A 23,372-nucleotide genomic window follows, 5' to 3' on the forward strand; every position below is an offset into this window, starting at 1 on the left:
TGCCACTACTGATATATATATACTCCATCTGCCACTACTCAAGGGCTGGCCCCCTCTCCAATCACAAAAGCAGCAAAATGGCCCCACACAAACAAGGCAGACACTTTACAGAAGTAAGGAGCTGCAGAAAAATGCCTTTGTAAGTTAACCAAAAGAAAATACCCCCCAAATATCTCAGGAACATACAACATTGAGAACTGCTAAATGTCAGGTCAACGGAAAGGAATTTTTTTAACCCTTGAGGAGTATTTGGCTGACCCATTTTGTGTGATTGTTGCCCCCAGTCTATTAGGACACTTCAGTGGACAGCCAGTGTGGGAGTCATAGTTACATGGACCGGCTAAAAACCTGGGGGAAATCAGGTTAAAATTCCAGCACATGAACTTAACTGGATGCTTCCAACAGTTGCTTTCTCTTAGCCTAATCTACCTCGCAGGGCTGTTGTGTGACAAAATGGAAGAAATTAGAACTATATAGAGAAACAGTGGGATAAAAATAGAATGATTACCCTAAATCCATACCTTTAGAAAACAAATTCTTGTCATCTTTGGAAAAGATGATCAAGAAGAACAATCAGATCTCAGCAGAAGCTTGCAGAATTTATTTTTATATGAGCTCTTTGAACTGATCTGGGATTGATATGGCTATTATTCATGAACAGAGGGTTATCAGATATTACAAATCAAGAACTGTTTATGGCCAGCTTAGCTGAAGTATTCAAACACTTATTTCAAGCTGTTACATGTCTAGATTGCAGCAGCTCTTGAGAGTTAATCATTTAAAAATGTTACTTGACAGAATAGCAAAGAACTTGCACAGACATAACACTTAAGTGAAACAATATATACATTTTTATTAACAAGGGCATCCTTGCTGTGATTGAACAGATCATTGGGAAGTACAAGGACTGGACAGAATACATAGCTTTATAGTTTTAACAAAAATATTGGCATATGAGACTTATTTACAGTTGTATTTCCATACAGTAACAATGCTACCATATTTTATACATTGATAAAAGGTAACATTTTGAAAAAAGAATGTGGATCTAAAGAAGTCAAAAATACTGCCCAAAGTCTAAAAATATTGAATCAAAAAAGGATCAAGGTCATTCCCTGAACACTTTCAAACCAGTCACTGAAACCTTTGCTGAAAACAATATGTGAAATATAAAAAATATATTGATGAATCTATCACTAATTATGAACGCTTATATTTACACTGTTACCAAACTCATCACCAAATGCTTTATTTACAAATCTCTATTTGCCCTTTGTGAAAATCATTAGAAGTTTAAAAACCATAGAAATGCTCGTTAGAAACAATGCATTCCAAAAACAAATTATATTTGTTTATTACAACAATTCTGACCATGTGAAAATAAATGTATGCAATTTGAATACAAGTACTCTCACAATTTTTTTTTTAATTCCAATATGAAGTAAAAAAAAATTGCAATTTTAGGGTGTTGATCCTTCTATCCAGCAGTGCTGCAAGGCAAAAAAATGAATCAATCCATTAGGAATTAATCCCTGTGAAGTTTGTATTAAGTTTTGTTTCAACAAATGTATTACCATACGCTTGGTGTTTCAGGTATCTTTTTTAAAGCTCTTTATCTACATTTCAACCGAAATTATACACATGTATTTGCAAACTACATGCCTGCTGTGCTGTACAGTTTGTGGGGCATGTAAGCTGCCATAACACTGCAGTGGGTATTCCTCCCTAGCAAAGAAAAGTAGTACACACAAGCAGCAAAGATCAGAAAGTGACAGATTTTGAGATTCTATAGAATAGGCAAGCAATTAATGTAAAAGTTTGCCAAAAGGAATGGCAGATGATGGGATCAGAGGAAGACAGATGTACTGACAGACTAAAATTTTCTGTTAGAAATGGGACATAATGAGAAACTGAAAACCTACTGCAAGTCCAGCAGGCTGAGAAGTCTACTAATTTATTCAGTTCCTAACTAAACTCCATGTCAAAACTCACCTCACGAGGAGAGACAGCTTCCCAAAATAATGTCTCCCTAGAGACCTATATTTTACAGTACCAGGGTGTGGACTATTACAAGATTAGCTATGCTTGACCTAGAAGTCAAGATTTACACTGCAGTTCTGGAGGCTGACTGGTATGCCTCTAAGAGTGAAATTTAGGAGTCAGTACATACACAATGAAAACAATGCAGGGTAGAAATGCATTACTGAGGAAATAAATACTTTCTTTCTAGTTCCTTTTTATCATTTAAATCAGAAAGGACGATGATGATTTGGTAGAGAGAAAAGAAACTGATTTAATAGTGGAACAATGGAATTTGATTACTGTATGTACTTAAAATAGAAATACGAGGTATGTACTGTTTGATATTGGAGTAACCAATTTGTAAATTGAGGAAAAACATGTTCTTTTTTAGACTTAGGAAATAATCATTGATAATGTATTAACTGTATTTTTTATATACTCAGGAAACAACCACTGATGAAATTGCTACATTGAAAACGGCACAAATCTTGAGTCCGTTTTGGTTGTTTGTTCATTATTAAAAAGAGGAGACAAGATATATTGTATCTCCATTTACATTTATTGTATATTGTATAACTGTTTGTTATAGCCTAGAATAGGTTCTTCTTTTTTCTGCTGCGTTATTCAACTCCAACAGTCCTCTTCTTGTGGTGTATTCTCAAACTGATTTAATATGATGCAGAACATGAAATGTTACAGAAGAATGTCAGTTTATAATAAATACTGGCTTCATGGTACATTATAAATCTTAATGCCACAGTACAGTTGAAATAAACTAGCATTTTCAAATTACTGGAATAATGTTTCGTGTTTACAATTTTTCATAATTGTACGAGAATAAAATTATTCCATCCTTCTATACCAGCCAATTAAGAATTGGCCACAGCATAGTTAATTTAGGGTCCTTCATGCAGAAACGTTACTAAGGAAGACAGAGCTCCCAAATGTACATTTTATGATGTTTTTAACTTGTTAGCTTGCTTGGTGACCCTTGTGAGGACAAGAAGGCAGGGTATACATTTTGTAAAATGAAGATACTACTTGTGGACTTTTCTCTGTAAGCTGCCCCAAATTCTGTCCCAGAGATGCAAAAAGAGAACCTACCCTGATCAAGGAAAAGGTAGAACACAGTAAATTCTACAGGAGCAAAAAAAAAGAAAAAAAAGAGCCCTACAGCATGTTTAACTACTTAGTTTAAACACAGGTTTGATATATTTGCTATTTGATGCCTATCTGCAGCAATGTAAGCACAGAAATCACTGTAACTTACATACATAATAAATCCATTTACAATGCACTATGAACTATAGTGTGTATGGATCTAGATGTTCCCTGCTCAAAAGAGTGTATCAAACATGAACACAAGAGGAAAATTCCAGGCTTACGAACTGCAGTTTAAGGGGGTGGGGAGAGATACAGCTGCAAACAACGCAGCTGTAGAAAATGACATAAGAAAAAGTTACCCTGTCAATACAAAACATGAATGCAGCACATAAAAATTAACACCAACCGTCCAACATACATGGCTGATACAATTCAAGTAGATGATACTACTGTGAAAGGACCCAAGTTAATACAGTGTATGAGGAAACAGAAACCAAGTGTACTTGCACCAACAGTCACACTCAGGGCACTCCTAAATATGACTGCTAGAAGCACAAAATTAATGACAGGGGATTTCCTTGACTGCTGACAAATCAGGGTGTTGGGTCTCAATGGCATTTGGTCCATTTCTCTGCCAGAAGTTAAGTTATTCACGAGGCAGTCTCAAGTATTCCTTTTGACAGGAACAGAGCATGTAGTTTTCTACCACTGATTAACTTCCTTCAGGATTTTTATCTTTACCCAATTAGTTACTGCTCTGTCGCTGGACTTTTGGCCCAATGCTCTGCATTTCCTCTTCTGGATTTGGGCGTTTCCCAGTGCAAACTCCAGTACCAAGGGATGTTCTTCCTGCAAATTCAAACCAAATATCTACTTTGAGAAACTTGTTTTTATACAAGTAAAATTGCGTGTTATAGAGCAGGGGTAGTCAACGTGTGGCCCTCCAGATGTCCATGAGCTACAATTCCCATGAGCCCCTCATGGGAATTGTAGTCCATGGACAGAGGACCACAGGTTGACTACCCCTGTTATAAAGCATACAAAGCAACTTACATCAAAAAGCAAGAATCAGCTGAACTAAGATATTTAAATCAAGCATTAAAAGTTGCAAATATACATACAGAAAAAGGTTATAGTGTTCAACTGAAAAAATGTGCAGAATATAATTGCATAAGTAACATAGTCTGAAAAACCTCTTGAAAACACTGTAAGACTACTGCAAATGAAACATACCTTGCTGGATTAAATGTGTCTTTTGACTGTCTCCATGGGCATAATGCAAAATACCACTCCCTTGAGTGTAACCTGCTAAAAGAAACATTTAAATAATTTTTAAATGCATAGTCAAAAAGGAAGCAAAAATCAAGAGAAGCAACTTGAATGTTTTTTAATTATGATGTAATCAAATATTGTATCAAATATATAAACAATGTAAAGCATTCTCCCTCCAATCTTAAGTTATCTAGTACCTTACTTTCGCTGAAGTGCATTTGTTTAAGGCTGTAATCAATTATTTCGGTTTTCCAAAACTGGAAATCTTGTGAAAACTATTCAATCCCTATTTGTTTTATACTTGCTGTGAGCTGGCCCAAGAGAACTGGTTCAATAGGGGTGGGCTATAAATATAAATTTCAGCACTGATTTCGCAGTGAAATTTAAGGCCCAATTGTAATAGATACTTGAATTTAAAATCTAATTAGGTAAAAGAACTCCAAAACTAATCAAGTATAATTTAAATATTAAACCCCAATTTCAAAGCTTTGTGGACATTTTTAATTAATACTTGTAAAATTTAAAGACAATATGGCATAAACCTCCCTCACCCGTTCTCCCCACTTAAATTTGAGTGAAGGCATTTCAGTATACTTAAAGAACTATGGAAACAACTGTCCACTAGCACCTCAGGACTTAATTACAGATATAAACCAGAATTGCCGATTTGGCTTTGATTTGACCTGCATACGTGAATTCATAATTTGAATAATTATTTCATTTATAGGCCACTTTTGTCCCAATGAGGCTCCAAAGCAGCTTACTTCATTCCCTCTTCTCCAATCTATCTTCACAGCATTCGCTTGGCAGGGGCTCATGGGAATTGTAGTCCATGAACATCTGGAGGACCACAGGTTGACTACCCCTGCCCTGACTGACCACTATAATCTAGTCATTATATTACAATGGCCCTTGTCTGGATTATTTTATGTGGATACAGTTATTTTCTTATAGTTCTAGGGATAAGGTAAAGGTAAAAGTATCCCCTCTGCAAGCACTGGGTAATGTCTGACCCTTGGGGTGACGCCCTCTAGGTTTTCATGGCAGACTCAATACGGGGTGGTTTGCCAGTGCCTTCCCCCGTCATTACCGTTTACCCCCCAGCAAGCTGGGTACTCATTTTACCGACCTCGGAAGGATGGAAGGCTGAGTCAACCTTGAGCCAGCTGCTGGGATTGAACTCCCACCCTCATGGGCAGAGCTTCAGACAGCATGTCTGCTGCCTTACCACTCTGCACCACAAGAGGCTCATAGTTCTAGGGATAGTTAACTGGAAAATTTTAAGTGCAAACTTGAAATCACCAAGCTTGCCCACTAATGGTATACATTCATTGGAATTCATTTTGTGGAACAATGAATCTAAGGAATTCCAGGGCATGCAGAACAATTTTATACTTCTATGCTGCTTATAGATACAAATAGTGACAAAACGTATAGTGTTGCCAGGTTCTGTGCAGCAGTGATGAAAATTCTGTGCAGCAATAGGATGGTCTGCCCCAAATGAACTGGAGAGCTGTGTTATCTTAGAGTAGTTTATTGTCTGTATTCACTCTTAGTGCATTTTTATTTTTTATGATACTGCATTTTACGATGCCTTAAATTCTGGTTTTAACAGATGTATCACATCATCTTATGCTGGTCTATGATCATAATAAAGGACTGTCTGTCTGAATCTAAGTAAGGGACCATTTTCCATGAAAACGTAAAGTACAGAAAAAATGATCTTCTCAATGTGGCTAGTTGTAATCCATATAAAGTTACACATGCCAATATTTTTATTAGCACCACACCATAGAAGCATGTTTAGACTAACTACATCCAATTATGCCCCCTTTTATTTTTAGTTTACATGCTCACATACGGCATTCTTGACCTTTATCTCGTTACTTATTGGAAAAACCAAGACAAATATCTGTTGGACGTACGAGAGTTATTATAACAATGTTTAAGAATCCACACATACAGAAAAGCAAGTGCATAAAAGCATATATGGAATTACGATAGAGAGGCTCTCCATGGCCATGTTCAACTGGAATACTTCTAAGCATTACTAAAACAGAAACTCATGTTCAGAAAACAGAATTTCAGTGACAGTTTTGCTTTCCAGCCATCCTTACTTTGCTGTTGAATTCCACTTGTTCCTGTATGAGATTCTCCTAGGGCACATGTTTGAATATTCCCTGTATGGCCTTCACTTGTTCCCATTTGAGTTCCTAGAGGAGAAAGTCAACAGATAACTTTGCTTGTTTCTGGAAAGAAGTGTTAGTCTGCCAGGTAAAAGCCTTCTTTCAGTAGTTCATTTGCTTAACATTTCTATCCGCTGTCATGCAAAAGAAACAGCATGAACAAAATAAAATTCATCCTAATGAGGATAGCAGATAATTTACGATCCCATTCAAAATTAGATTAATGAACTTCAGACAAAAGTTATATTATTTAGAAGACACACAGATTAAGGAGTAGTCAAACAGATGTCCATGGCAGGGGCTCATGGGAATTGTAGTCCATGGACATCTGGAGGGCCTCAGTTTGACTACCCCTGGATTAAGCTATAAGACCGTTTATGCACTGGAGGTTTCATGCCAGGCTGCAGGCGGGAGTTTTAGTCGTGGCAGGTTGCCTCACCTCTTCCTGCACCCACACGGGAGCATTTGGCCCAGTGTGCCTCATCTGCCCCAGATTTTTGCTCCTACACGGGAGCTGGGGCAGTGAAGTTCCCAGTGCATAAATGGTCTAAGAGACTCTTCATACTTAGTCCTAACTGTATACGAGTCAAAAATTAATCTATGTTCAAACAATACTTTGTCATGAAATGGTGATCCCAGTTCTACCTTGTAAATGACTTGTAAATACTCTCTCCCTTGTTTTATGGTAACCTAGAAAAATCCTTTTATCCTTTAACATTAAAATTCAATGTTTACATGCTATTTTGCAGATAATACAATTCTGAACTACATGGAACCTTAAAGTCACAGTAGTCTATATGGTATAGTAAATCTATCAGGGCACATGTGGACTCTACTAAAATATAGAACTGTGCTGATTAAGAACTGTGCACTCCAGCAAATAGATGTCGACACTCTGGGTTTTAAGCAAACATTAAATTTCCTCCTTCCTTTATCTTATTTGGACTACACATTTCACTACCACACGTTCTGAACAAGATGCCACTTTGCCCTCTATACTGTTCCCCAGGATTTTATGACACACACTCCATGGAACAAAAGAGGGGGCAGTGGGCTGCAGCATGAACAAGGAAACAGTGAAAATCATAATTCCATCTTTAAAAAAAAGCCTAGGTGCTGTTAAGTTCTCTAAACTACTTGAATACAGACCAGTAATACATATTTTCTCTGTAAGCAAGTCTGAGTTCAGCTTTTTTATTTAAAAGACATGTTATAAACACACATACCTTAGAAGGGAAGTTATACTATTTTAGCCTATAAAGAATTAAAAGTAGCATTTACTATTCCACCACTGCACTAGCTCAGTATGGTTGATTCTGTAGCCGATGCTGCTATTTTAACATTTTCCTTCTGTCATTTAGTAGAGGAGGGGTAACTTACCACTTGCACTGGTACAACCAGGGAGGTTCTCTCCCGGTGAATATCCCATTAGGCCACCATTCCCATTTCCATTCCCATTAGAAGGCACTGATGCAAGAAGGCCTGATAACAAACAAACAAAAAACAAAGTGCATTAGCACCACAGAGGAGAACATGCTTATGTTTAATATATCTTTCCATTGATTTTACCTTCAGTAAATGAATGTCTCTCTCTCTCTCATTAGTGACAGATCACACAATTATGTTTTTAAAAACAGAACTTTGCTGACAGACATTTTGATTTCTGAAAACATAATGGTATAATACAAATGAGTCCATTGCAATTAGGCATTACAATGGACTCATTTGTATTATACCATTATGTTTATAGATCTGGCTGCTGTGACATCTAGCAGCATTAAGTCAGGCTGTGGAGCTTCCTGATTACAGTCTTAATTGTCCTGACTCAAGTGTCCAACTAAGTTTATTACAAAATAAAAAACTGATACAAACCTTTTGCTCAGACATAAAGGCAAGCAAAGCAATAACTGCAGGGTTGAGACAGAATACCAAACAGAATGCTAAAGAGTCACCAAGCACTGATATCTGGAAAGTTAAGCATGTAATCCTATGCAGGATGACTCCTGTTTAAAACTCAGTTATTTCAATAATCTTAGACTGAATTAACTTTGTATGGGATTGCATTGTAAGTCAGTCCTACAGTGGAAGTATAGCAAATTTTACCAGCGTACTGACAGGTACTATTCTTCATAGAGAAAGAATGACAGGCTTTAAACTTGAGACATGGCCTTTGAAACTGCTTTCAACAAAGCCACCGAAGATGCTAATGTTAAGAATAAGTCTAGAAGAATTGGCTGTACTTTCCTATCTTTTACCTACAGCCAGTCTGCTTGCTACACATTAGTACCAGTACTTTGAAAATATTTAGGTCATATGGTTACAGGTAGGCTGTCCCACATAGGAAAAAAGTACACTTCCAAATAAACATACCCAATCCTCTGTATCGTGACAGTTGCTGATAGATTTGTTTCATTCTTTCAATGTTCAGGCGACTTGCCTCTGCATGATTTACCATTGGCTTAGGGTAATTCACTCCTATCATACATTTCGCAGCCTTCTGGACACCCTCAGGGGCATTCCAAGGATCGTATATATATTTTGCAGGAAAGCCTCGGAGAACGGGTAAATAGCGCCTTCACAAAAAAAAAAAAACCCAAGGTTAAATTAGTCTTATATGGTACAGCTTAATAAATGCAGTGTTTGGTTTGGCTTATATTTGACAACAATGCTTAACCTGATATAGTCTCCATTAGGATCAGTTCTTCTTCCAAAACCCACAGGACAGTAGCAGTGGAAAAACTGCTGGAAGAAGGAGCTACAGGACAGCCACATCCAACTGCCTGCATTTACACTCCAGTCAGCATCCAGCAAAAGTTCTTCAAACACCTGGTGGGGGGGGGGGGGAGAAGAAACATTACAGTAATCTCAACAAGCAGCTATTTAAAAAAAAATAGTTGTAGAAGTATATATGAAGGTTTCATGCAGCAAAATGCCTCCAGGCCTTGTACAGGCTATAAAAATATAAAATCAGTAGGCAGATATACATCTTGTCAAAGCACATATGAAGACAACTATTAACAGCTGAAGAGTCATAGCTCAGTTTTTATGAGTGGTAAGATCTCAGGGCAGGCCTCCTGCTGTGGCCAAAATCAGTTCATGGGATCAAAACATGCACATAGGGTTGTGCGCTTTGGTGTCCGAAGTGGCTGTTCTAGCCCGAAGCAGCCAGTGCCGTGCCCCCCATGGCGTGTGTGCCGGCACTGCCCCTCCTCACCCATGGTACGATGCTGGCTGCTTTGGGCTGGAATGGCCACTTCGGACGCCCAAGCACACAACCCTAACACACAGTATCATCCCACTTACCAATTATTTATGAATTTTCTCTGCCTTTCTCATCGGTGGAGACTCAAAGCAGCTTCCACATAGTTATTTTTTCATTCATTTTAGCCTCACAATAGCCCTATGAGATACCTTATGCTAAGAGTGCATCCCTGGTCCAAGGTCACCCAGGAAGATTCCATGGGTCTCCCAGATCCTAATCTGACACTCCAGCTTCTATACCACACTGGCTTCCCCTGTGATAAGCTTTTCAGTTACATATTTAAGTAAGGGAAATTCATGTAATCATATCAGCTCTCCACTAGATGCTGCTACTTAACTAAAAATGTCTCAAGTTATATAACAAGCGTGTCACGTTTATGGCTGTTGTGACAGACTAAAATTTTACTTCACAGGCTTAGTGATGTACAATGCAAGGCTATTTGTTCAAAGGATGGCCAATCACTATATCATACCTCAACATACAGGATCATTTTTACCAAAGGTGGCCACAAGCATTTGTGCAGAAATAAGGTGTGTAACAAAGAAGTTATTTCAAGGCATTCGAAATATCTACATTGCTGAGATAACAATCCAAAATCTGTAGTGACACCACAAATTCACCAATTGAAAAATGTACCTTCATTCCTTCCTCCCAACTAATCCACAGATCGCCTCGAGTCAAGAAACATGCCACAGCATGTCTGGCCAAATGGTGGATCCAACCTTCCTGGCGAAGCTGAGTCATAATAGCATCTATCCAAGGAAACCCTGTCCTGCCTTCAGCCCATTTTGCCAAAGCCTCAGGATTCTTGTCCCATGGAATCTGCACACATATGGGATTGCCTTCCATTTTGTCAAAACGTGCATTATTAGTGGCTGCTGTGTAGAAGAATTCACGCCATAATAGCTGACCATAAAGAGATAGAGGAGGAGAGCTGTTCTTCTTCACCTAAGAATCCAAGCACATGAGAAATAGTTAGATAAGTTGGGGATTCGAATCTGCATCAGAATTTGTACTCATACAAAAATCATACAAAAGTGTAACAGTCAAAGTAAGGTCATTCATACCTTTTTGTACAAATCTGTTAACTTGAAATAAAAGAGTCGGCAAGATAAGCAGCCGAAACGTAGATAGGGACTAAGACCTGTAGGGCTTGCAAGGAGAGAATTTGCATTCATCCGCGGCCTTTCAAAATTTGCTACCCAAGCCTGAAAGAGAAGAACGAACATGGTTAAAGCTTTCTACTTATTTTTTCCTCACTGAGATCAGTTGAATGTATACCCTCACTAGCAACCAAAAAATATCAGTTTTAATATTGTGCCTGTGAATTCTTATTGGTAACATTGACTCTCTTTTATCAAAGATTTTTGCGACAAGTGTCAGCTGTACACAGCTACACCACAAGAGGCACTTGGTACCAATTTATTAGTAAAACAAATCTACAGGAAGTTTAAATTTCAGTAACAGTAGGTTTCAAATTCAACAAGGAGATAAATGATGTTTTATTTCTGTCACCTAGAAATTTGCCCCTAAATTTTACAATCTCATGTGGCTTGCAGTCCAAAGAATTAAGCCTGACGTTTTGCTCAATACACTGTAAGGATATTAGTTACTGTCTATACATAAAATTAATGGCAAACCACCTTGTATTGAGTCTGCCATGAAAACGCCAGAGGGCGTTACCCCAAGGGTCAGACATAACCCGGTGCTTGCACAGGGGATACCTTTACCTTTACTTTAGTGGTTCAAAAATCTCTTCCTAAACCAAGATGTTAAAAGAGGCTTGTATATCAGCAACATACCTTTCTTTCTAAATGTCTTTCCAATCTTGTAAGAGCTTCTGTTTCTCCACCTGGCCACACAGCAGAAGGCAATCCATCTGTATCAAAACCTGGGATACAAAAACTACATATTACTACTATTGCATGACAGTACTGCTATAATGTTAACAATGAAGTAAAGAATAAACATGTTAATGGGAACTAGGGTACTCCTCATATCTGCTCACTGGCCTGCTTGAAAGTCTCTTACCTTAGAGTGCTTGCCATAAAGAGAAAATTAAAGGGGTACACGTAGTACCTTTTCTCATTTAACTAAAATTCTAATCTGTAGCCCACCTAATTTCATATTTCTAAGTAGACAATCGACAATGTTAGCAGGCAGATGTCTTCAAACAGCTACGCTTTTCAAAATAAATTTCAGACAAATCACCAGTCAGAAGAATGGATGGCACAGAAAAGCATGTTGCACACTAAAGTCTCTTTTGAGAAATATCATCAACACACATCTTATCCCATACTTGGCATACTGCTCAAAAGTCAGTCTACCACCATATATTTATGGAGTCAACAGGACACCATGTTCTCCTTCTAAGGCAGAAGACATCTTGGTGGGTGATTCCAACCCTCCTTTCAGGGAGGCAGGAACAAGTCTTTCACTTCCTGGCAGGAGTCATCCATCCCTATTTTCCTGCCTCTACAGGGAAAGCTGTTTAGAATATGCTGTGTCCATTTATTCTTTTTCTACTTTCTACTATTTGCTTCTTCTGAACTTGGATGCTATTGTTAAGTGATTTCTCAACTTTTTTCTAACTTCTCCCCTAAAGTATTTTACTATGTCTCACTTGTTTTCTCAACAAGATTGCACTGAAAAATCTTCACAGCTATGAGAGAAACTCTGCCTTGGCAGCCATTTTCTCTCAACTGACAGGCTTGCAAACCACTCTGAGAGAATGAACGATCATGAGGAAAGTGATGGCCTCCTCTCAGATGTAGAGTCAGAACCACCACCACCACCCCGCAACCACTGCTTAGAATGTAGACACGACTGGCATAATCAGACCAGCATCCGCATTGGCTTCTACTCTGAATGTGGAGAAAACCTCATCAAAATAAGTTGCCATTCCTCCCTGACTGCAGATCTGGCTGTAAAGGCCAATAGTATTCCTGCCAATGGAACAGGAGGCAGCTGTGGGGAAGTTAGCCCATATCCATAAACCCATTCTCATGGTACAGATATGCAGAACAAGAGGTAGCAACCAGGTCCAGATCTGACAGTGCCACATCAAGCCTACTCTTGAGTAACATGCAAGGATACAGACCCTGCAATGTTTTCACTGGAATTCCTATAATTCCTTTCAAACTGTGGGGGAAGACTCCCAATTTCTGTCACGTTCTAGTTCCCTGCTATGTTCCTTTCCTCCCAGGCAGGAGAACCTGGGGAGAGCAGTTTCTACTAAAGGGCAAGCTAGCGGACCTTCTAAGGTCAGCTTTCAATGGGACAGAGATGTGTATTCAGATGGAAATTCCAGAATAGTCCATTAGCTTCTTTAAGTCTGAAGACTACAAATATCTGTATTCAACAATGGTAGCAGACAACAGCAGCGAGTGCCCCACATTTCCCACAGGCTGTACTTGTAGCCAAGGTACTTGCTTAACTGGAAGTATACCTCAGCAGAAGTGGATTCTACTATTACTGTACTGACTGCATCCAGTTTGCTCTCCTAATTGTGCCCCCCCCTTGTGGGTGCTGCATCTTCTGCTTTTGGGAATCAAAAGGATCTATTAAATGAAGGGGAATGCAAAGAAAACTAGTTGGCAGTATATAATACATGATCCTTATATGTTCACTTGGTTATTTTCAGTAGCAAATGAAAAATTCGGCTTTTTAAAAGTCACCATACCTCTTCCTTAAGTTCATTTATGCTAATATTTTATAAGAAAAACACATTAATTTCATACTACGTCTTCCATGGGAATACATACAGAGGCCACTAGAAAAAAGACTCTGAAAATACCTAGTTCTTCCAGTGAAGGAACACCATATTTTTCATCATGGTCATCAGAAACAGGGGTAGTACACTTTGACATTACTTCTGCAGTGATTGTTTCTACAGGCATCTCCAGTGGCTCCATTCGACTGATTAGAGTTTGGAATCGCTTATAGGTAAGAGGTGGCTGTCCTCCATTTAATTCTATAATCCTATGTATAAGAAGCCCAAATTTAGTTAGAACATACAATATTTTCTAATACAATTATGCATTTATTATCTGTGATATAAATTACTTTTGTTTCTACAGATATTATTTTATGGATTATTAGCTGAATTCCTTACTAGGGAAAAAGTTCTAATGTTCACAGCCAACATGTTAATTTAGAACACTGGGTTTAAAATATACTCCAACAAAATACCGAAGAGCTGACAAGACTTGAAATGTTAGTCTAATACAACTGTTATGAGGATATTACTACAAGAACCAAGATATTTTTTTACATTTGAGCTTTCAATGGACAGCAATTTATGTATAATTTTCTATAATTCTAGCAAAACTTAAGCAGCTGCACAGGGGCACATTGTAAATCCACAATCTTCTACCCCATATCCTTCATTCTATCTAATCTAATATTTGTGTATTAGAAAGAGGAATGTATAGCTTTACATGCATAGCTGAATGAATAGCCAAAAGTAATTGTGTCTTTAGACTATGACCAAGATGGACATGGGCTGTAAAGACTAGGGGTGGGCACAAACCTGCCTCATTCTGAATTACTCAAGACATTTTTGCTTAACCATATAATTGTTCACAGCATTCTATACATTTATGCATTAATTAAAGCATGCCTTTCCTTGTGGCTCAAGGCAGCATGATTTCCACTTGGCTAATATGAGAGGAGAGGAAGGGGGGACTGGTACTCAAGCAACCAAGGAATAATACTAAACACTGAGGTGGCTGGTGGGAACCTTTCATCTACTTACCCAGCTTCCCCCCCCCACATACACACTTTTTCCATGAAAATGCTAGTAGGGGAATATTCAATATAATGCAGAATTTTATGTTGATAGAGATTTCCCACATTACAAAAATAAAGAATGCCAGGCCTGTAGGTTCATAACATGTACTGACTTATCCCTCACAGGTAACTAAATGAAATTGGTTGTTACAATGCCTACAATTTGTGCTGCACTTTCCTGTGGCAGAAAGCTCCTTGTGGTTTTCCTATAAGAAATATTGGTCATGTAAGGAAGAAGCTTTAAATGAAGCAGTCTACAACAAGACAACAAACATTTCCAAACCAAGCATTTTTTAAAAATGAAATTGGGATTTCATAGAATCATAGAATCATAGAATCATAGAATCATAGAGTTGGAAGGGGCCATACAGGCCATCTAGTCCAACCCCCTGCTCAACGCAGGATTAGCCCTAAGCATCCTAAAGCATCCAAGAAAAGTGTGTATCCAACCTTTGCTTGAAGACTTCCAGTGAGGGGGCACTCACCACCTCCTTAGGCAGCCTATTCCACTGCTGAACGACTCTGACTGAGAAAAACTTTTTCCTGATATCTAGCCTATATCGTTGTACTTGAAGTTTAAACCCATTACTGCGTGTCCTTTCCTCTGCAGCCAGCAGAAACAGCATCCTGCCCTCCTCCAAGTGACAACCTTTCAAATACTTAAAGAGGGCTATCATGTCCCCTCTCAACCTCCTTTTCTCCAGGCTGAACATTCCCAAGTCCCTCAACCTATCTTCATAGGGCTTGGTCCCTTGGCCCCAGATCATCTTCGTCGCTCTCCTCTGTACCCTTTCAATTTTATCGATGTCCTTCTTGAAGTGAGGCCTCCAGAACTGCACACAGTACTCCAGGTGTGGTCTGACCAGTGCCGTATACAATGGGACTATGACATCTTGTGATTTTGATGTGATGCCTCTGTTGATACAGCCCAAAATGGCATTTGCCTTTTTTACCGCTGCATCACAGTGCCTGCTCATGTTTAGTTTACAATCCACAAGTACCCCAAGGTCTCGTTCACACACAGTGCTACCTAGAAGCGTATCCCCCATCCAGTAGGCATGCTTTTCATTTTTCTGACCCAGATGCAGAACTTTACACTTATCTTTATTAAATTGCATCTTGTTCTCATTTGCCCATTTTTCCATTGTGTTCAGATCTCGTTGAACTCTGTCTCTATCTTCCGGAGTATTTGCCAGTCCTCCCAATTTGGTGTCATCTGCAAACTTGATGAGTAGTCCCTCCACCCCCTCATCTAGATCATTAATAAATATGTTAAAAAGTACCGGGCCGAGCACCGAACCCTGAGGTACCCCGCTACTCACCTCTCTCCAGTCTGATGAAACACCATTGACAACAACTCTTTGAGTGCGGTTCTCTAACCAATTCCCTATCCACCTAACGATCTGAAAATCCAGATTGCAGTCCTTCAACTTATCCATCAGAACATCATGGGGAACCTTGTCAAAAGCTTTACTAAAATTTCTTTTTGTTACAGAAACTATATAGAGGGATATACTCAGAAGAGCCCTGCCAAGTTTCATCTGAAATATATGCATTCATTTATCATCACAAGTATTTCTTAACTGCGTAACACCTGACTCCTCTCCTTTAAATTTAGGAAGTGGTAACTTACTTGTCTAGGTCATACAGAGTATGTGAAATTCGTACAATGACTTCAACACCTGCTTCACTAGCCAGCTTCTTAATTGCTGCATCTCTTTCCTTCCCAAATGGCTCAGAATCATATTCAATTGTAAGTTTTGTAATATTCCATTCCTAAAGTTTGAGAGAGGGAGACAAGGCTTTTGAAGGAATAATTTCTCTAGATGAAAGATACTGATATTTTAATTGTTTCAACTCCACTTACCTTTAATGTACAATAAAACAAGCAAGGGTCCTGCAAGAATTTGCAGGAGTCATTTCATTTTCCCCTCTTCTGCTACTACTACTTTTTAATTTTATGAAACCCCCAATAACTTCTTCCCCATTTTCTGCTCTCCTTCCCACTCACCAGCCAAAATACCATTATCTGATCTTCAATCTTCAGCTTTCCCTCCTTCCCTTCTCAAGGCAGCCACTATCTATGAAAACTATGGTTGTACGGTTCCAGACAGTAGAGTGGTCCTAGCAGCATGGTGACGGCTGCTGGGCCAGGCCCAGTAATACAATGGGAAACCACAAAGACCTGTATCCCCTTCCCCACATGGCCTCTTTCCCTCCTCCTAACAACCCCCATATCTTCATCTTTTCTTGCTTTCTCCCCATCCATCAATCAATCTACCTTTTATCAGCTCTGCATCTTTAGCTGCACTGCTTATTTCATTTATGTCCTGCCTTTCTCCACAATGGGGACCCAAAGCAACTTACATCATTCTCCTCTCTTCCATATTATCCTCCAAACAACCCTGTAAGTTATACGTTATGCTGCAAATGTGTAATGTGTAACTGAACCAAGGTCACTCTGTCAGCTTCAACAACAGAGCGGCCATTCAAACCTGGGTCTCTCACATCCTAATGAAAATCTTAACTGTTATACCAACACAGGATTTTGTGGGTCAGCTATTGTTGAAAACTTGCAGCAGCTAGACCTGGGTGAATCATGAAAGTCATGTGGTATCTTTACTTGATGATTGCTGCCAGTCCTGTCCCTGATGAGTCCTCCCCAAAAGTCCTAAACAGTCTGGGAATCAGCTTTTCTCCCATTCCCTGCTTTTTATTGACAAGCCAAGGCATGAAGTCTAGCAATACTGTTTCTTAAAGCAACAGGTACTGCTTCTACTGTTTTTTGGGGGGAGGGGGTTAACTACCCCCCTTTTTAAAATGTAAATTTATTCTGCAAATTTTGGGCATTGAAGGTTTGAGGAAAGGTTAGATGTATCTGTTCCTAGATCCAAGGTAAGTCAAGATCTTGGTCATAAAAGGTCTTGACCAGGCTGAAGGAGTTGACCAGGCTGAAGCTCTAGAAGCTGCTGTTATATATAACTGGCAAGAAACAAACCCTACCAAGCAACCAAATGAATCAAATACTTTTGGACGCAACCAAAAGTTGGCATACTTTGATGACCAAATTTTAGTTCTAGCCATGTTGGGGGGGGGGGGTCATCAAGAGTGATTTTTTATTTGCATATATAAGTAAGAGAACTAGAATAGTGAAAGAATCAGGAAGCTCTTTCACTATGAGAAAGTAAGTTAAAAGTCCTAGAAAACAACTTAGACTGCAAAATACATTCTCATTCACCACTGCTCCTCTTGTATCATCAAAACTCACCTTAAACAGCCTAGGAAACACATCTGCAGGCTGCCCTCGAATAACAAACAAACGCGAATTTAACTTCCTTAAGTTGGCATCCAAGTCCTCAAGACACTGAAGCAGAAACCTATAGGGAAGACATGAGACATTAACAATTGTTTTCCACTTTAAGTTCACTAAAGTAATTAGGCAATACAGGCAAAAAGCAGCTGAAACCAGTCTTCAAGTTCTGCTACTTATTTTTGAATATGACCATATTACTCTGTATTGTTTATATACAATATATACCCCCCCCCCAAGTGCTTAAATCACTATTCGTAACCATTATTTTAACAACCCTGTAAGGCAAAGAAACAGTGCTGATTACAGACGAATGGGACTGACCAGAACTAGATAGTCTGGATCTCCTGAGCTGGGCCCCCAGCTTTGGTGCCTTCCATTACTGTTTTACTACCTGGTACAGCTGTGTTACGGGTTTTCAGTTCATATAAACCAGGGGAATTAGAAAAGGAGGAAATGTACACTTGACCACTGAGGAGCCCACTGTGTCTAAACATATGGAACTGCTTTACAGAGAGTACTGTTTCACCTAGTTCAGTCTGGCCTATTTTTTACTGGCATGTGTTCTCCAGGAAAGGAGTTCCCTATCAACGGTAACCAGGGATCCTTGTATAGAGGTCACTTCACTTTCATATGCAAATAAGACTTGATCTCAAGAAATGTCTTTAGAAATTGGAAGAAATGGTGTGAGCAAGTGGGAGACATTCCTCAGACAAAACATAGCAAGAACATTTTGAATAAAAAATATTATTTCATAAAATTTTTACAGGAACTACATACAACGGCTCTCATTAACAGATACTTCCAGTTGTAAGAATTAAATTCAGCCATGCCTGATATAGCTCTACAAATATTAAAACTAAGTCTAGGTATTTAGGTTAAAAAGGTAAAGGTATCCCCTGTGCAAGCACCGGGTCATGTCTGACCCTTGGGGTGATGCCCTCTAGCGTTTTCATGGCAGACTCAATGCAAGGTGGTTTGCCAGTGCCTTCCCCAGTCATTACCATTTACCCCCCAGCAAGCTGGGTACTCATTTTACTGACTTCGGAAGGATGGAAGGCTGAGTCAACCTTGAGCCGGCTGCTGGGATTGAACTCCCAATCTCATGGGCAGAGCTTTCAGACTGCATGACTGCTGCATTACCACTCTGCGCCACAAGAGGTCCTTAGGTATTTAGGTTAGCAAGTGTTAAACCAAAATCCATTTATTTTGATTACTGTACCGCAGTATTCAATAACACAGCAGAGAAAACTTTATGCAGGAAAAGGCATACTCCATGCCAATCATTTCTCCTTGGGCTATGGACAATTTATAATGAATCAGTTCAGATTTCGACAAGCATGGCAAGCTCCTACACATGGTAGATCATGGGACTTTGTCAAATGACTAAATGTATACGCCATCAGGCAGAAGAAATGTGCACCAATGCAGAAAGGATGCAGTCAGTTTTCATAACCATTCCAAGTAAAAAAAATGACAAAATAGAGTGAATCACACTCAGGGGTATGCTTAGACTACAGATTACTCGTCGCTACATGCAGAAAGTTTATGCCCAGTACAAATAAACAAAATAAACAGACTGTGCAACCCAGAGAAGTGTTATACTAATGATATTCCTATGTGGATCATTATGTCAATGCAAGGTGTATATATATATTTTTTAAATTATATCATATACGATTGACAAGGCCTTTTTGCAGATTGATGTAACATCTTGAAAGCAGTTGCAAAGATGAAACTAAGGCACAGGGTGAATCATTTTCTACTGTTCCAAGCAGCCTGCTATTAGGTAGGTTACTCACAATATTTCATACAACTGGGAGATTTGGAAAAATGGCTTCTGCAGATAATCAAGAGAACAAGATAGAATCTTACAATAAACTACTTACTTTCAAGCCATTATTCACTATCAACTTCTCTTTAAACAGAGTGGTGAAAGAAAATGAAGGTTTTCATCCATCTTTTATTATTTGATTAAAACAATTTTAACCTGCCACTCACCACATATGCCAACCCAGTACAGCTTATAAAGCAACAAAAAGTAAAACCTCAAAGTTTCAGAGGGCTTAAAACATCAACGACGACCCCTCACATAAAAAATAAATAAATAAAATCTTCCAGTCCAATCTAATACTAGAAAATAAAGCGTTCTCCTCCTACGACATTCTAAAAAGTCACAGCCACTACTGTAAAGGAGCAAACAGGTTAGTAGCCAAATTAATGCATTAAAAAGATAGCTCTAAAAGCAGGAGCAGCTGAGAAAACCTGATGACACACACTGAGACAGGAGGAGTCAGTTTTTCAAGTAGGCAGGTTCTACGTCATACAGTGCTTTGAAGATCATAACCAGGATATAAAACTGGAACTGTTGGGCAACCAACAAAGCAGTTTTAGGATGGGAATGATATGCTCCCACCAACAGCTGAGCAGTTATATTCCGTACCAATTAAATCTGAATACTTACAAGGGCTACTCCTTTAACATAGCATGCATTACAATACCCCAGATCTAAAATTACGGAAGTATTAATCAGCATTGCCAAATCTGCTGAACTGAGGAGGGAAGCCAGTTTCCATACAATGTACAAAGGAACATATATGAAAAGCTTTAGATGCACAAGCCAAAGAACTGGGGGGTGGCCTACTGGTCTGTCCTGGAAGAACAACCATTGATTACTCACCAAGAAGGGTCCCTTCACTAAGGTCAGGAGGACATCTTGAATGGGAGATTCCTGTTCTCATTTTCAGGGAAGCAGGACTGAGTTTTCTTCCATGAACAGGAGTAATCCCACCTCAAGTTCTAGACTGCTAGCACCTTATCCTCAACTGTAATCTCTTAACTATTCAAATCAAGATTAGCAGGCAGAAAACAGGAAGAAAATGACAGCAACAAATCACAGAATAAACAACAAACCGAGCAAGACTACCCACTTTCCAGTAACCATTTTTTAAAATATATTTACCCCAAATCTGTAACACTTTCAGTCATGTCTGTGAGAAGGAAAACATAACAGAATCTTGAAGATCTAGTTAATGTCGCTATAGGAGGGTCAAGATGTCCTTCTGATCTCAGAGGAGAAGAACCCTTCTCAGTGGGTAATCAATGATCAATCTCTCTCTTAGGCAGGAGGACATATTGTTTGAGAGCTCCTAAAGCAGTGGATTTTTCCAAGTAGGATGATGTCATCCATCCCCACATGTTGAAAAACTTATTTACCAAAGGAAGCTGGAAAAGGTAGAATAGTCCTGCCTCCCTGAGAATGACAGTGGGAATCACCTAATCAAGATGTCCTCCTGCCTCAGAGGGAAAACACTGTTGAGCACTATTATTAGTGACTTCCTGGTTAGAGGCGTGCCCTCCTTCTCTGACTTATATCCCTACCAAGAGGGAAGGGCTTCTTAGACACTTACACTTCATAAACTGCCAAACATCATTTCCTAGACAGAAGCAAGTAAAAATTCTTTCTCTTCTGAAGCAAGAAAGGCCAAATAGGAAAATAGGAAAATAAGTGAAGTGTTGTTAAAAAATGCAGGAACGTATCTTCAGAGTCAAGTACGTTTTACAAATTTTTCTGGACTTGTCCCACCTATGATAGCATTATTTCTGTATTTGTAGGGCCTGAGCAACTAAATAAAGAATAGTGATTCTAAACCAAATACCATGTATAAGGGTATAGCAGTTTAGCATTATCTTCACATTTACAAGCATATTAATCAGGCAGAACAGGAAATTGCTCCCATTGTACAAAAATTACGGCCCAAATACAGGCTTAAGGAACATGTCGTAACTAGAGTCCTTTTACTTGTGTACCTCTGAAAGGAGGAGAAGAGAGATAGGCACTATTAAAATATCAACACATGTCTACTGGCCAAGTCTTTCACAAATTCAGGTAAGGAAGAAAAATCTAAACTATTATTTAAGAAAACAAAAGCCCCAGTTTTTCCCTTGGCCATTTCCCCCCATGAAATTTCTAATTTTATGAATTTATTCTAAAAAGAAAAGGCTGACATACTCGTTTAATGCAATATGTGGCTATATTCTCTCAAATGGAAGTAATTTACCTGGCCTTTGCTTATATCATTTGATTATTTACCAAATTAGGTGGATTTTCTCCCATACTACCCTTGATAAGAGCTTGACTGATGCACTCTTGCCCTCTCTTGTAGAATTTGACACCCAACAATCTGCCTAGTGGATGGCAGCAGCTGTTATTTGCTATCATTAGTAAGCAGAACAGAAAAGCATTTAAAGAGACTACAAGCCCTTTTAATATCAATAGAAAGGCAACTTCTTTGGGGGCACATAGAACTGGACCATCTAGTCCAATCTCTTTCAAACTTGGGGAGCTTGAAGAAAGGCACCAGCTGCTATGCTGCAAATTTGGTGCTTCTGTCTCAGAAAACAAACCCCCTCAGAAGCCCAGATACCCTCAGAACAATTCTCCATTTTAGTTAACGGTCCTCATAGACTATAATGGTGATGAAAAAAATTGACATTCCCAGAATATTTACTGATTTTGAATATCATATCAGTGTTGGATTCAGGAATATTGGGAAATAGCTTTTTTTTTTGTTCAGAATGCCCGAATACAGGTTTTGGGGCCATAATAGGACAAATGAATGTTGTGTGCCATCCTAAGTCTAGGCATTGCCCTCACTGAGGACTAGAAGACTAAGTGGTCCCCAAAGCCTCGATTCTAAAAGTAAAATAACAAAAGTTTAAAAGGTGTGAAGTTTATATCTCTAGTTTCTGGGTCTCGTGATGACATGTCATTGTATCACCCTACGCCATATTATTCTGCAGCTTATTATCACAGATGTATGGTCTGTGTCACATGCTCAGAGTTCTCTTAACCATTTGCTCAAATTAAAACTAAACTGTGTACAAAGTTAAGCTTTATTTTAATAAGTCATATCATGGCTCAAGTTCCTACATTTTTAGAGTCAAATGGACAGCAGCATTAATTCAAGTGCTGGCACTATACTTTCCTCCCAAAACATCCTTGAAAGATATATTAGATTCATCCAGACATTTTTTGATCAATTCCTGGCAGTTATGCCACTTCACCCTTATTAATCCCCATACTTGTACATAAAATAATCATAAAATATTTATGGCCCATAGAGCAAACATTAGCATGCAAATAATTATCAGGTAATCACTGATATAAGCACTCTAAAAGTTCCTAAGTATTTTAAGGATTAGAGGAGAATTCCCCCAGAAGGCATGAATAAACACTGCACGTCCACATTTTTTTATTCTGACAATGCACCAACTTGACCATATCTACTGCAGAAGTTGTTTAAAGTGAATAATTATTACTGCTGTAGTGGATGAAGAAATTCCACTTTTTGCATACAAGGCTGAATCCCAGTGACCTGATTCAGGTCTCACATCTAGAGGATTAGGAAATGTGCCAAGGTCT

The 23,372-nt window shown here is 38.8% G+C and overlaps 1 protein-coding gene across 3 annotated transcripts in view; it reads right to left on the reverse strand.

Moving 5' to 3' along the window:
- Positions 1 to 828: 828 nt before the first annotated feature.
- The window catches only part of CRY1 (cryptochrome circadian regulator 1), a 38,136-nt gene continuing 15,592 nt past the window's right edge, over positions 829 to 23,372 (reverse strand). Inside the window, exons 2-14 of one of the 3 annotated variants that reach the window (XM_077339685.1) lie at positions 17,906 to 18,014; positions 16,271 to 16,413; positions 13,643 to 13,827; positions 11,649 to 11,737; positions 10,914 to 11,054; positions 10,483 to 10,794; positions 9,259 to 9,410; positions 8,955 to 9,157; positions 7,965 to 8,066; positions 6,516 to 6,611; positions 4,360 to 4,434; positions 3,868 to 3,975; positions 829 to 2,685 (exon numbers count right to left, since the gene is read on the reverse strand). In XM_077339685.1, the coding sequence (XP_077195800.1) occupies positions 3,872 to 3,975; positions 4,360 to 4,434; positions 6,516 to 6,611; positions 7,965 to 8,066; positions 8,955 to 9,157; positions 9,259 to 9,410; positions 10,483 to 10,794; positions 10,914 to 11,054; positions 11,649 to 11,737; positions 13,643 to 13,827; positions 16,271 to 16,413; positions 17,906 to 18,014 (1,711 nt within the window). In that variant the 3' untranslated portion in view covers positions 829 to 2,685; positions 3,868 to 3,871. Of the gene's footprint in view, positions 3,976 to 4,359; positions 4,435 to 6,515; positions 6,612 to 7,964; positions 8,067 to 8,954; positions 9,158 to 9,258; positions 9,411 to 10,482; positions 10,795 to 10,913; positions 11,055 to 11,648; positions 11,738 to 13,642; positions 13,828 to 16,270; positions 16,414 to 17,905; positions 18,015 to 23,372 lie in introns of all 3 variants that reach the window. The other 2 variants (XM_077339686.1, XM_077339684.1) reach the window with 2 other exon arrangements.

Source organism: Paroedura picta, chromosome 5 (genome assembly GCF_049243985.1).
Source record: "Paroedura picta isolate Pp20150507F chromosome 5, Ppicta_v3.0, whole genome shotgun sequence".
NCBI lineage: Eukaryota > Metazoa > Chordata > Lepidosauria > Squamata > Gekkonidae > Paroedura > Paroedura picta.